Source organism: Cyphellophora attinorum (genome assembly GCF_001299255.1).
Source record: "Cyphellophora attinorum strain CBS 131958 chromosome Unknown Contig10, whole genome shotgun sequence".
Lineage (NCBI taxonomy): Eukaryota > Fungi > Ascomycota > Eurotiomycetes > Chaetothyriales > Cyphellophoraceae > Cyphellophora > Cyphellophora attinorum.
In genome coordinates, this window is record NW_017253238.1 from 500,463 (window position 1) to 513,584 (window position 13,122).

The window sequence follows — 13,122 nt, forward strand, 5'->3', positions numbered from 1 at the left end:
AGAAACCTTGGTCTTTCAAGCCTGTACAGTTGTATTCAGTGAAATCAACCTGAGCTCCAGTGCGTTGAACGAAGAAGGTGCCTTGCTCCTAGCTCTGGGCCGCGGTTAGGGGCGCCGCTCCAGCACGGCAAACTGACCGATGACAAACCGCTTGGCTTGAGGGGCACCACAGTAAGAGTATCATACACAACTCTGTCGAGTAACATTCAAATCACCAAGAAACATCTCACACAGCTAGTTCGCCCTCGAAGCGCTTCTCAGGTCAGTACAGCAGGCCTACAACACCGCCCAATACCTCCGCGGATAGCCATTCATGGCTGACCACCCGAACCAAACATTCAATCCGTCCTCCCATTCCCCATTCTCCCCAACCTACAGCCACATCTCCCGCATCCCCCTGTCCTCCACTCACACACTCATCTCCGTCGCCGGCCAAGTCGGCCACAACCCCACCACAAACACCACCGGCGCCACTCTAGCAGAACAATGCACCATCGCCTTTGCCAATGTCGACAAGTGTTTAGCCGCCGCCGGCGCGAGGAAGGAAGACATCGTGCAGGTGCGGCAATATGTGGTCGACCTACTGAGGGGAGGAAAAGGCCAAGATCCGGAGAGAGCGAGGCTGTATGTGGAGTGGATGGGCGGGTTGAAGCCGCCGAGTACGTTGTTGGGGGTCGAGGCGTTGGCGCGGGAGGATTTGAAGTATGAGATTGAGGTCATCGCTGTTGTGAGGTCGGAGGGGTGAGGTGTGGGCGGTGCTGGGGATGAATGTAAGTAGCTGAGCTGGTTTCTGGAGAACAGATTCAGGAGTGGAGGATGTTAGTGCTTGAGACATGAAGGTCGGAGAGAGTCGTAGGAATGCGAAATGTGAGGCAGATGCAGACAACCATGCGCAGCGTTATTAGCAACGGAAAAGGGACTCATGATAGACTGGCTGAATGGCGAACGTTGTGCCTATTGGCAACTTTTGATACACTATCTTCGTTCATTTCGCTGTGTAACGCTAGATTCGTACAGGTAGCCAACTTCGTTACACTCGCCCAGATCACCATCATGCTAGAAGCGTATCCTGCTATCCAGATGCATGCCAGCATGGTCTCCAGGCGTTGCAGTAATCATGTACAATTCGTCTCTCGGTCTGCAACTCGACAAGAGAAACCTAGTATGCTCTCTTCTCCGGACTACGACTCCGGCCCCTCGCTCCTTGTCCTTTGCTTGGGCTTTGGTGCCACTCAATCTGCCTATTCTCGCCCCACGCAGTATCGTTCTGTCGTCGTTCTGTGCTAGGCGTCTGCGGTTCGTACGGCAGCGCAGGTGTGTTGGGCATGTAGCCCACTTGAGCTGGAGGTGCGGCATAGCTAGGATGCTGATAGCTCGCAGACGGGTGAGACATGTATTGAGGAGGATGGCTCTGGTAGTTGTCGTGCGGTCGCCGCAAGTAGACGAAGGTAGCGTTCGAGACGACGAAAGAGGTGACCACAATAATGACGCTGAATGCCAGAGTTCTGAAGCTGATGGGCTCGACGAAGCTGTTGAAGATCTGGGCGAACGTCTGTGCCGACAGTTGGGCACGCTTGACGGCTTGAGGGTCGCGTTCCATGCAGATCTTCCAATTCGAGCAGGTCTGTTCGAGCGCAGGCAAAGGCTTCATGCAATTGTTCTCCAGATACTGCCGATTGCAGTCCTTGATCTCCGAGATGATCACAGCAACGGCTTCGTCTCCAGCGCGGTCGACATCGGCTCGGACTGTTTGGTAAAAGGAGAAGATGATCCAGCCGAAGAATGTGAGGAGTGCGAAGTTGAAGAAGACTTGAAGGTAGCGGGAGAGGATGGCGGGCAAGTCTGGGTTTGAGCTCAGCAGCGAGAAGAAGCTGGAGAGAGCGTGAGGCTCTGGTTGTGGTGGCGGAGGTGGGAGTGCTTTGTCGTGCTGTTTGGATGGTGATCGCCTCACGACCGTGATGGGCTCATCGTCGCTGGATGCAACGTCGCTGTCTCGTCGAACAACCACCATCTGCTGTTTATCGAGAGCTCTCCGCCTTCTCTTGTGTATTCTCCGTTCCAGCACATCGCTGAAGGGTCGTGTGATTCGTGATGATGTAGGTGCGAATCTGCCATACATCCCAAACAGCGAGTTCCGCTTGGTGGACTTTGTGGATTTTGGCGGACTAGCCTTGAATTCGAATTTACCATCTGGTGTCTCTTCGTTGTCGGCTTCCACAGGCGACGAGTTCTCGGGTCCAGAGGAGAAGTCAACATCGATCTTGCGGGGAGTAGTGAAGGACGGTGCTCGGAAGGGCGATGTTGATGGCGTTGGCGGTAATGGCATGTCTGAGAAGAAGAATGGCTTGCCGTTCGGAGGACCATAGGAGGGCGCTTGTGACTTGTTGCTCGCTTCGAATTCATAATGTGTGCCTGAAGGGTAAGAATACTGCAATGAAGAGTTCGAGCCACTCAACTTACGCTTCTTGTTGTGTTGCTGCTCCATGGCGAAGCGCGAGAAGGGCGATGTTGCGTCTAAAGGGCCGTTGCTTCGTACTGCCAGTCCATCGGCGCTTCTGTACCTCTGAAAGACATGTTTGATTTGTTTGCTGCGGGAGCAATTATTAAAGCAAGACAAGCCAAAATCGCAGTTCGACTCAGTTGCCTGCAAGGCGGCCCCGTTCAGGTACGGTTGCCGCGGCGATCAACACTGAAGATCTAATTCCGCTTGTCTCCGGTGCGCGTACTTTTGGAGATGGAAAGATTCCAGCAAAAACGAAAGACTTAAAGTATTGGTCTGTACCAAGGCAGTAACCTTGGAAGCCTCCTCGTTGTACGTGACACCGTGAAAGGCATGTATTGAGGCACATTGGGGCAGCGGGATGTCAAAATAGGGCAGATCTGGGTGTCTGAAGTCCATATCTTTCTCACCTAGCCCATCATGCCTGAACAGAGTGACGAAGCTGCCTGGTGGTTCCAAGCGGTGTACAGAGCAATACAACAGATTCCACACGGCCGGGTCACTTCGTACGGGCATATTGCGCGTCTGCTGGATTATCCGAAGCGAGCCAGGCAGGTCGGCGTGTGTTTGAAGCATCTACCTACTTACGATCCTGCACACCCGGATGACTATGTCCATCATAGTGCCAACGTGCCTTGGCAGCGAGTGGTCAACTCGAAAGGAGGTATCTCTGCGCGAGGAGACGAAGGTCTGGCCGCTAATCGCCAGGTTGAACGGCTACGCGGTGAAGGAGTCACGGTGCAGAAGGCCGTGGGATAGAGGAAGCTCACGTTGACTTTGGGACCTTTGGTTGGTTTCCGGACAGGCTGCCAAATCCTATTGATAGCGACGATGATGATGACTCAGGAACAGAGAATGAGGGGGAAATTGGTGGATGAATGCTGCTGTTGATGACTCTGAAGCTGGACGCAACAGGGCTTCAGGCTTGCGCGCGTGGCATTGAGGTCATCATACGCTGCCGCATTCCACTCATTATCAACGGCTCCATCAGTCACACACGATCGAAACCGTGACCGCAGCAGGTCATGGACATGCTGATGGCGACGAAACGGCAGAAACCAGATTGTTCCCAAATTAGGTCGCTTCATAACGACTTGAACGCGATCTCAACAGGATTTTGACCTTGCAAAGCAATGGTTCTGACGACAGCATACAAAAGCCCAATGCTCTGAGGCCCGGATCTGGGGGACCGAGGCATGACTTGCAGAGAGGGGAACTTGGCCCCGATCCATGCGCTCCGGGCTTGGTTCAAGCCCCCAAGCCCAGCTTAGCCGACTTTTACCGGCGCATCAGGCGCCTAAGTGACGTCGGCCGATCACATGCTGATTTCGTTATCAGTGCATCAGCTCGTGCTATTCTCAGCGACAAATCAAAACAGCGCAATCAGAGCATGGCACAGCCTGGCATCCTCAACGATCAAGCTCCCCACGACCATGGCACACCCTCAGCCCCAACTTGGACACTTCGTGGCGTTGATAGCAATCATCCTCCCGCGATAGCTCCCGCACCCGACCAAAACATGCACGACTCCTCACTCACGTAACTGTGAATCACAAACCTGATATGTATGACTCCGACGCGAGTCCCCACGAGTCACCCTCTCTCTCCCCTCTTCGCTGACCCGTGCCTCGCAGTCACTGATAAGGTGACTGAAGCTCTTATTGTTGATACTTGTCTGTCGTAACTGCCTTTCTTTGTTCCTTCCCTACCCACCCTGACCAAAGTCACTACTTCCCGCCACCACCGCTTTCGTCTACAAAGGGCCAACGCGTCATACCTTCTAGCACCTTCTCAGTTCAAGAAGCTATCAGGCTCATCTCCATTCATCAGACTACCAAGCCCTTAACTATCATTTCCACAGAGCACTCCGCCTCCTACGAACATCTCACCTTCGCCATGCCTACTCGGTTCGCAAGCGACCTCCGCAGCGACGCGAAAGACTTCAAGCGAGACAAGAAGCATACTAAGAAATGGGCCACCGGTGAAATGCTCAAGCCTGGCATGATGGCCGAAGTGCCTGAGCCCGGCAAGGTCCGACCAAAGCCACATTCTTCAAAACTCTACGCCCAGAGGGAGAGAGAGGGACGTCGTACCGTCCATTCAGCGGCTACGAAGCGACAGCAATCGGTCCGTGCTGAGATTGAGGACGCTTTGGGCGAGGCTCATGGCATCGATACGTCGTCTGACGAGGATTTCTACGACGCGTCGACTGCGCCTCTTCCGGCTGACTTTGCCACCTTCGAATCTGCTTCCGGTCCGGCTGCTGGCCGCGATGTGCTCTCTGCTGCTCTCAGCAAGGCGGTGCAACGCTTCGAACACCTCGAGACCGAGAAGCTCGTCACTCGCGAGTGGGACGTCATCGATCAATCGAAGCTGAATGAGGACATTTCCGCCGACGAGGACGCCGAATTCGAATTTGTCGACGCTCACACTCTGTGATCACATTCCTACAAATCCATTGGCGCACATTGCTTTCCACCTTGTAATCACGGGACATGGGAATCGGGGTTCTTCACAACGGACATGACACCCCAACAGATCGTTAGGAAAGCACAGCAGGATACATGTATGATAACGGAACTGCATTCTTGCAAGGCGCTCTCTCAGGACACGATCGGCCATCAACGGGGCGGGAATATCTTTACACAACGTCGACTGCGTGCTCAAGTGCTGAGCCAGTCTGACTCGGGTGCGGACATTAGTAGGTGCTATTGGCGTTTGGTACCTATACTGTCTGATATTGAGGCATTCACAACGCAAGGCAAGTGCCTAGCGTAATTGATACAAATTGAAACCATCAGCGAACAAGCTTGATTTCATAGATTTATTTCCACATCCAATGCTACTGCTGTCTCCTAAGTGAGTTCGGCGTGTTTGTTGACGCGTTCAGCCTGCCGTGGTATGATCTCATCGTGCAGCTGCCCCGGGCCGGCGCTTTTCAAGTGGGTCCCGGAGATCTCGAAATTCACGACAGCGACTTCACAGACTCACAGTGCAAACATCTGAGTATCAACAGATCAACTCGCCGGATTGCGCAGCCTGATTTTCCCAGAACTTCAGATGCCCTTTGATTGAGCGCCTGTCACTGAGGTCGATCCATCTATCACTCAAGCAGAGCGCTAGTCGTCTGCTCTGTACTCGAAGCAAGATTATGGTTTAGGCCGCAGTGTCCTTTATTCTGAGCGACATGTCGGCAGCCTTGCAATCATATCTTGCAAAAAACTACCTCAACGCCACCACCGTCGACGGCTCGGATCTTTCGGATCGACCCAAGAAGCGGCGCAAGAGGGACAAGAAAGCCGCGACCGAAGGTCTTGTCATCGCTGACGACGATGCGGACTTGTCCCTTTCGTCACAGCCCACGACTGACAGGCGGCGGCGAGGACTTTTGCAGCAAGGCGGTGGAGATCTAGGAGCTGACGACGACACGCCCCAAGTCTATGACGGCAGAGTGAAGAGCGCAGAGTTCAGGAAGAAGAAAGGTGGCTCGAGCAGTGGCTGGCGGAGCGTGCCCGACGCTATCCCAATGGCCGACAACGCAAATGGCTCAGTCCGGGCGAACGATGAAGAGGCAGAAGCAGATCGCATCATTGCACAAGCGCAGGCGGCCGACGACGAACGGCGACGCGGTATCGATGATGAAGACGCGCCTGCTGTTGCCGATCGCACAGAAGATAGCGGACCACGAATGGAGTCAGGCGTGCGTGCCGGTCTCCAAACCGCTGCGGATACAGCCAAACTAGTTGAAGCAGAAGAGGCGCAACGACTCGCAGAAGAGCGTGCCGCCCGCCGTGAAAAGAAACTTCGCAAACAGCAGCAAGAAAAGGACGGTGGTGAGCCACCAGCGGAGCAACAAACAATCTACCGTGATGCTACAGGTCGACGAATCGATGTCACTGCGAAACGTGCCGAAGCGCGGCAAGCTGAGATCGAGAAGGAGAAGGAGCGGCAGAGGGAGCGAGAGAACGCCATGGGCGACGTGCAGCGGAAGATGCGGGAAGAACGCAAGCAGGAAGTCGAGGATGCACGATTCCTCACTGTCGCAAGGGGTGTAGATGATGAGGCGATGAACGATGATTTGAAGAAGGCTGAGCGCTGGGGCGATACGATGGCGGGCTATATTGCGCAGACACGAGCAGAAGAGGATGCTGCAGCAGGTGGTGGTCGCGGTGAGGGACGCTCGAAAGTGACGCTCAACGAAGGAGCGAAGAACCAGAAGAAGACGTACCGAGGTGCTGCTCCGCCGAATAGGTATGGGATCGTGCCGGGCTGGCGGTGGGATGGGGTGGACAGGGGTAATGGGTTTGAGAAAGAGTGGTTCCAGGCCAGGAGTAAGTGTAAGCGCAACGAGGAATTGAGCTATCAGTGGCAGATGGATGAATAATGAACGGAAAGGAGAGGGAGACTCTCGCCTGTCTACTGTGCGGCCTGCCATCTAATTTGGCGGAGACTACGAACGACATATACTACGGGGGCGGAGCATGTGGACGAGTACTTGAGTGGTCTCTTATCAATCAATATTCGTCACCGGACCAACCAAAAGCCAAGTGACTCAAGTACTTCTCATTGCGAGCGATCGGGCGAATGCAATCTACGGTCACTTGCCAAGCCTGCTTCTATTGTCCGGCCAACTCGATGCCATCATCCGGTTTATCCTCCACTTCAACTTGTTGCGACTTGACCTACGGTAGGCAAGTGTGCTTCGAGAGCGTCCTATGGACGCAATAACGTGTCTGTTCACCTCCAAGTGGCGCCTCAAGCGAACAGTCTTCCAAGGTCTCATATGAACGACCGAGTCTATTGGTGGCATCCTCAAACAAGGTTGGACTCCCCCTGCAATTCACCTCGCCTGTTCTCACGCACGTTCGCTACTCCTCTAACATGACATTCGGCTGACAGATATCAAGCAAACCTCTACAGCATGGAACTGAGATTGCACGGCCCGCCAAAGGCGCCTAGACTGGGCGTGGACAAAGCTGACAACGACGGCATAGACGAGCTGAACACAGGCGATCCTGTAGCCTTGATCAAACAACTGAAACTCGATGACGCCAGATTGATGGATATCGACGAGAACAATCTTTCATCATTGTACAAAAAGGTGGCAAACCTCTGCGGGCACCCCACCCCGGTACTCATAACTCTGAAAGAGGTCAAGCTGAAATCCAGCGCCCTGTCAAAGAGTATCTTCCAGAACTGGAGGTTGCTGAATTCTATACTTCAACGCCATGAAGCAGTCATTCAGAAACGCTGGAGAAAGCGCTCGGTCGAGCAGCGTAGGAAGGTCCTCCTGAGTGCTTGGGATGGCCCCATGCCGTCCAATCACCGACCCGACTTCGAGGCCTTCCATAAAGAGACCAACGCACAGCGGCGCTCGGGCACTCGGCATCGCGATGCATTCGTGTGGCCATACATCAACCAGGAAGACCTTACAAAGCCGAGGACACTGCTTCTCTTCCTCAATTCTCGAGGGCGTCATGGTCCCGACAAATTTGCCAGCGCTGATGTAAATGCTATGCACCTAGGAATGGCTGCTGATGCGGTCTCGCCCGCATTCCTCCACGGTTACATAATGCTGTTTCGAGGTCGTGATGATGCAGAATCGTACGGAGAGATCGTCAAAATCGACGAGCATCGGCACGGGATCGAGTTGTTGTTCACCCAGAAAGAGCCTCATGCAGGCCTCGGGCTGCTCATACTGGAGATACAAGATCGAATAATTGCTTTTCTGCTCAAATGTGCACGAGACATCCTTTTCGATTTCTCGGACACGCAGGTCTTCGACAGTGAGGTCCGTCTCGAACCCCCTTCAGCATCCGAATTGGGGTCTGGCTTCACTTCGCTGGCGATCCTGGCAGCAGAAGCGCCATACCGAGTACCTTACCAGCTTGATATGCCTCGCATCGAGTCTCTTCTGGCGGCCAAGCGCGATCAGGCTGCTGATCATTTGTGGTCCCTTCGGGAGGATCCCAAATATTTCATGCACGCGATCAACGAAGTTGCAGAACATCAAGTGGAGCAACTCAACAGCTCTCGAGGTCGATCTCATGCGTTTTCTCGTCAAGAGCAGCAAGATTTCCTGTGGGAAGACGCGGTGAGCACGGTTCTGACTACCTCATACTTGGAACTCGAAACCTGGTCAGAACTGGAGAGCCAAGCGAGATCGCTGGGAACTATGTACCTCAAATATGGTCCAACGCTCCGGGTACAAGATGACTTGCCAGCAGACTTCTATTACGCGATCCTCACTTTTCGTTATTGGTTGGACAAGACAGCCCAGGTTCACGTCCTCACGCTCAAACCAACAATCGCAGGGTCGGCACTCTTCCGGCCTTATGTTGAAGGCCAGCCTGCTACGGCTCCGACGACACCTGGGCGTCACGCACGGCAGAAGCTGAATGTCAAGCTTGATAAGCTACCGAAAGAAGTTCTGTGGCTTTTGGGTGTCCTGTGGGGAGAAGAGCCGGAATTGCGCTCAATACCAAAGACCATCGTCGTGGATGAGCTGCAACGGTTGCTGAGCACCAGTGACTATGCTGACGAACTCATTTCCGAGTATGTGGCTGCACTGATAGCCGACATTTCTATCATCAGCGAGTGCATGAATCAGATTGATTTATTTCAGCCCTGGGCAAATACTTATCAATGCGGATTGCAGCGTCACGGAGAGAACTTGCGCAAGGATTTCGCGAAGAGTATTCAAGTTTCAATGCGTTTGTTGGACGCCTTCTGCGGAGACGATGCGAGTTCTCTGGTTCGCTTTATGGCACCCGGTGAGGTGGACTTCCACTATCCAGTCGACAAGCGAAGAACCAAGCAGCACGTCGAGGCGATGCAAATGGCAGAAAAGAACCTCGACAGATTCTGGGCGCGCGTGGACGACATCACTAAGCGAAAAGTAGGGAACTTGAATGGCACTGCAACTGGAGCCTTGTTGAAGGGAAGCCGCACCCTGAGTCGTACCGCTGATTGGATTGAGCCTGTGAAGTCAGCGGTCATGACAAACGTGCTTACCGAGTTCGAGAGGCCGCTCTCTGAGCTTTACCTTGAGCTGCAGCGTCGGACGGAACGTACCATAACGAGAAGCGCTATCTCTGCACAAGCAAAGGCCAAACGAAAGACTCGTGGCGCTGTTAATTTGCCGTCGACCACAGCCGGTTACTCACCACCACCAGAGGCCAGCGCTGACGACGCTCAACCAGCGTTCAAAGTCGGCGCCCGTGCTCTCAGAGTTTTCAAGAACCTCTTCCATACTCCCTCACTCACAGCGGCGCCAGGCGAGATTGACTGGGCAGACTTCCTACACGCGCTAGCCTCGATTGGCTTCGGCGCAGAGAAGCTCTACGGATCAGTATGGCAGTTCAATCCGACCAGAATAGACGTCGACAGAGCGATACAGTTCCATGAGCCACATCCATCCGGCAAGATCCCATTCTTCGCAGCGCGAAGACACGGTAGGCGGCTGAACCGGGCTTATGGATGGCATGGTGGGATGTTTGTGCTGGCGGAGAAGACTTGAGGGCGAGAGAGGCTATTTGCTGCAGCCTTGCTGCGTCCGGCAAGCGGGAAGGTGGACGATACTGCTCGTTGAGTCGTCGACGATCAAAGCTCCGATTGGGCTGTAGTGGTTCGGTACGCACAGGTTTGCCAGACCCATGCGGCGCTTCGTCATTCGCACCGTACTAGACCTTTGTGATCTAGATGTGCGTTCTCGATTGAAGGACCGCTGAACCAATCGAATGACAAGCACGCACCACTGCGGTGTTCAGACGCACGACTGCCGCTCGGATCTTTGCGTGCTCGCCTAGTTGATATCGTCAACATCAACAAACGAAGGGTCTGAAGAAGAGGACTCTGGAAATGGTCTTTGGATAGCCTACGGATGTTGCTGTGCCTTCCACTGCCATCTGCAGAACTTTTGAATCAGGCAAGATTTGGATAGGTCAAAAGATCTACCTAGGTAGCTAGCTACTCTACTAAAAGCAATCCAGTGAACAAGACTTAATGAAATCTGATCAGATCATCGGAGTATCAGCGTGCGTCATTATACTTCGTCGTGCCGTCTTACGAGTAGCTCTTATCGAGACAGTAGACAGGTGCAGATTAATGCTTTCAGGGAGTCTCAGTCAATTTGTCAAGGCGAGCACACCTACTACTGTCATGGGAGGAGCGCCCTGCGTCAGCCAGTCCTCGAGAAGTCATCCGCTTCCTTCGGAAAGCAATCCCGATCGCTCTCATCCGGTCTGGCATCGATCCGTTCCATTACTCTAGCCTGAGTACCTAGACCTGTTCAAGAAAGATCCGGTCAGACCTCCGGCCGTGCCTCGACGGCAAAGCTTCGCCGGCGATGGTCAGAAGACGTGGGTAAGGACGGTCCAAGATGTCTGTAACAGCCGGTATGACACGAATTCCTGAGGATGCCTGCTCGCTCTCCAGCAAAAGTGGTTGCTGTCGGACTGCCGCTCAATCTTGGTAGCAGTCTGCAACCATAGTCTGATATGGCAGGTAGGTTTGTCCATATGCAGAAGGGTGTTGGTGGCGTATGATGGACATCTACCGTGATACACATCCAGCTTGACTTACGCGGAGCACAATGAGCCGCACTTTTGGGTCCTTATTGCTCCGTCTCATGTAGCGTCATCGGCAGAATCCGAGGCACTGAATCGTTAGCAGATGGCCGTCGGTCTTCAGACAAGGACAGTGGCGGGACAAGCGCACCATCGACCAGCGAGAGAAGCTCTCGGTCTGCCTCGCCATATAGGGCAAGGGTGCTGTAATATGAGGTAGTCATGGTTGTTGGCCCGTGACCGATCGAGTATCAAGCAGGCTAAATGCAGAATGCGGGAGGATCCAAAGATCTGGATTTGAACATACTTTCGGTTGAATAGGCGAGGATTTGCCGCAGATTTTAGGGACCGCCGATCAATGTTAATTGTTATCGTCCTGAATGGCTCTGGCTTCGGACCGCTCTGCAACCATTTTCGGGTTTTCGAACTTGCGGTGCTCATCATTCTTGTACCACAGGAAGATATCTATTCGGTTGACGAAATCTGCACTTCCCTTGTCACCGAGAATCGAAAGCGCTTGGTGGTTCTTCGGATGCGTTGCTTGTGCTGACCAGACTGGACAGGTCATATCGGTCATGATGTGCAGTGTCACTGAGGTTGTCCGATGGGATCTATCCGACCGTTATGAGTAAGTCCTCAGGTTCCAGGTCAGTTGCGACCTTTATGCACAACATGATGCGTCCAATGCCACGTGCTCGACCAGCTCGTTTAGGCGGTGCGACCTGACATCCGCGCCGGTGTGCACAACCATCCAAATCCTAAAACGCTTGGTGTCTGCATCGACGCGTTCCGTGTTGGTGTCCTGCGCCCGTCGCTATTGTCTTCGGCGTTGACTCAAGAGATGGTCGAGCGTCGCCCACAACCTATCGCACTTCTGTCGTGCCAAAAACAGGAGAGTGAGCAGACTGGAAAAGGGCTCATGATGTCGCATTAAGCTTGTTGATCCATATGCAGAGGCGTCCAGAGATAGTGCTGCGGTAAGCAGCAGGGGTTTGGCGAATGGATATGGGATACCCGCGCTGTCCCCGGCTTCATATGCATTCTCATGCACAGTAATGGCCAATGAAGTCGTTGCTGTATACATTCAGGAACTTGTGCGGTCCAAGCTACTGCACCGGATGCTGCTGAGGCATCACCTCGCCCTGGACCTACAATCTCGCCTGGTTCAGCAATGGTCTTATCAGCCTCTCAAGCTGACAGTGAGCAGACAGTAGGCATTGCCCGGAAGCTTTATCAGCGGTAGCGTTCGGGTAACGACAAAATATTTTTGGATTGATCTCGCGAAGATTTTATGCTTGCTGGGTGGTACTGTATCCGACATCAGATACATAGCACGCTGGCGCATAGATTGTCTCGCGATTGAGAGCTCAGGCGAAACCTAGATTGCCAGGTGCCGAGGAAGACGTCTCAAATATCTGGACGAAACAGAGCCGGGTGCAAGAATACGAGCTGCTCGTGTCGCATCCTTGCAAAGCCTCGAGGTCAAGCTGTGTAAGATGCATGTCGCTGGTCTATCAGGTAGTTCAGGCACTCGCGCTTGGCAGCTCGTGGCTTTGTGAAGAGCATAGGAATATCAAAGCCTTGGTGTTGTGGGGCACTTATCCGCTCAGCATAAACAGCAGATATGAAGATGGCCGGCTCTCTGGACTTGCAGGTGAACATCAGTAGACTGTGAAATGCAGCCGCAAATGATAATAGCCTGCAGATTGCGCGGGCGGCATGGAGACACCATGACAAGCATGTTCTAGCCATGGAGAGTTAGTTCTGTACGCCGACACGCGGCTCGCGAGCCTCAACTTGGTGGCATGACCTTGAGTACAGGACGCGGAGAAATGGCATGTTATTTTATGTTAGTGGCTTCTGCATCCTTCTCAGGGCATGGAGTCACCTGGAGTTGGAGCTCCCTGTTCGTGTGCTTACAGGTCCTGTAGATATCAAACAGTCAGGAGCCTCCATGAACGGGGAAATGCGTGTGAGATGTTAATTTTTAGTTAAGCAAGGATAAATTTCGCTTTTCTCGAAGGTGACGAGAATGAACCTTGGATAAACTGTAAT

General features: G+C 53.4%; 6 protein-coding genes across 6 annotated transcripts; 5 read left to right on the plus strand and 1 right to left on the minus strand.

Moving 5' to 3' along the window:
• Positions 1 to 313: 313 nt before the first annotated feature.
• On the plus strand, positions 314 to 745 carry AB675_8026 (uncharacterized protein; the record flags this gene model as incomplete). Its single annotated transcript, XM_018148440.1, has 1 exon — positions 314 to 745. One exon carries the CDS (start codon positions 314 to 316, stop codon positions 743 to 745), a length of 432 nt encoding a protein of 143 aa, XP_018001325.1.
• A 414-nt stretch (positions 746 to 1,159) lies between these two features.
• On the minus strand, positions 1,160 to 2,485 carry AB675_8027 (Nucleus export protein brr6; the record flags this gene model as incomplete). The annotated part of the gene is made up of 2 exons (XM_018148441.1): positions 1,160 to 2,412; positions 2,461 to 2,485. The coding sequence occupies 2 exons, from the start codon at positions 2,483 to 2,485 to the stop codon at positions 1,160 to 1,162; spliced, it is 1,278 nt and encodes a 425-aa protein (XP_018001273.1).
• A 435-nt stretch (positions 2,486 to 2,920) lies between these two features.
• Positions 2,921 to 3,259, plus strand: AB675_8028 (Alkyltransferase-like protein 1; the record flags this gene model as incomplete). Its single annotated transcript, XM_018148442.1, has 1 exon — positions 2,921 to 3,259. One exon carries the CDS (start codon positions 2,921 to 2,923, stop codon positions 3,257 to 3,259), a length of 339 nt encoding a protein of 112 aa, XP_018001227.1.
• Positions 3,260 to 4,396: 1,137 nt separating this feature from the next.
• AB675_8029 (uncharacterized protein) lies at positions 4,397 to 4,939 on the plus strand (the record flags this gene model as incomplete). Its single annotated transcript, XM_018148443.1, has 1 exon — positions 4,397 to 4,939. The coding sequence occupies one exon, from the start codon at positions 4,397 to 4,399 to the stop codon at positions 4,937 to 4,939; it is 543 nt and encodes a 180-aa protein (XP_018001174.1).
• Positions 4,940 to 5,687: 748 nt separating this feature from the next.
• On the plus strand, positions 5,688 to 6,884 carry AB675_8030 (Pre-mRNA-splicing factor cwc26; the record flags this gene model as incomplete). Its single annotated transcript, XM_018148445.1, has 1 exon — positions 5,688 to 6,884. The coding sequence occupies one exon, from the start codon at positions 5,688 to 5,690 to the stop codon at positions 6,882 to 6,884; it is 1,197 nt and encodes a 398-aa protein (XP_018001329.1).
• Positions 6,885 to 7,421: 537 nt separating this feature from the next.
• Positions 7,422 to 10,019, plus strand: AB675_8031 (uncharacterized protein; the record flags this gene model as incomplete). The annotated part of the gene is made up of 1 exon (XM_018148446.1): positions 7,422 to 10,019. The coding sequence occupies one exon, from the start codon at positions 7,422 to 7,424 to the stop codon at positions 10,017 to 10,019; it is 2,598 nt and encodes an 865-aa protein (XP_018000992.1).
• Between the last annotated feature and the right edge of the window lie 3,103 nt (positions 10,020 to 13,122).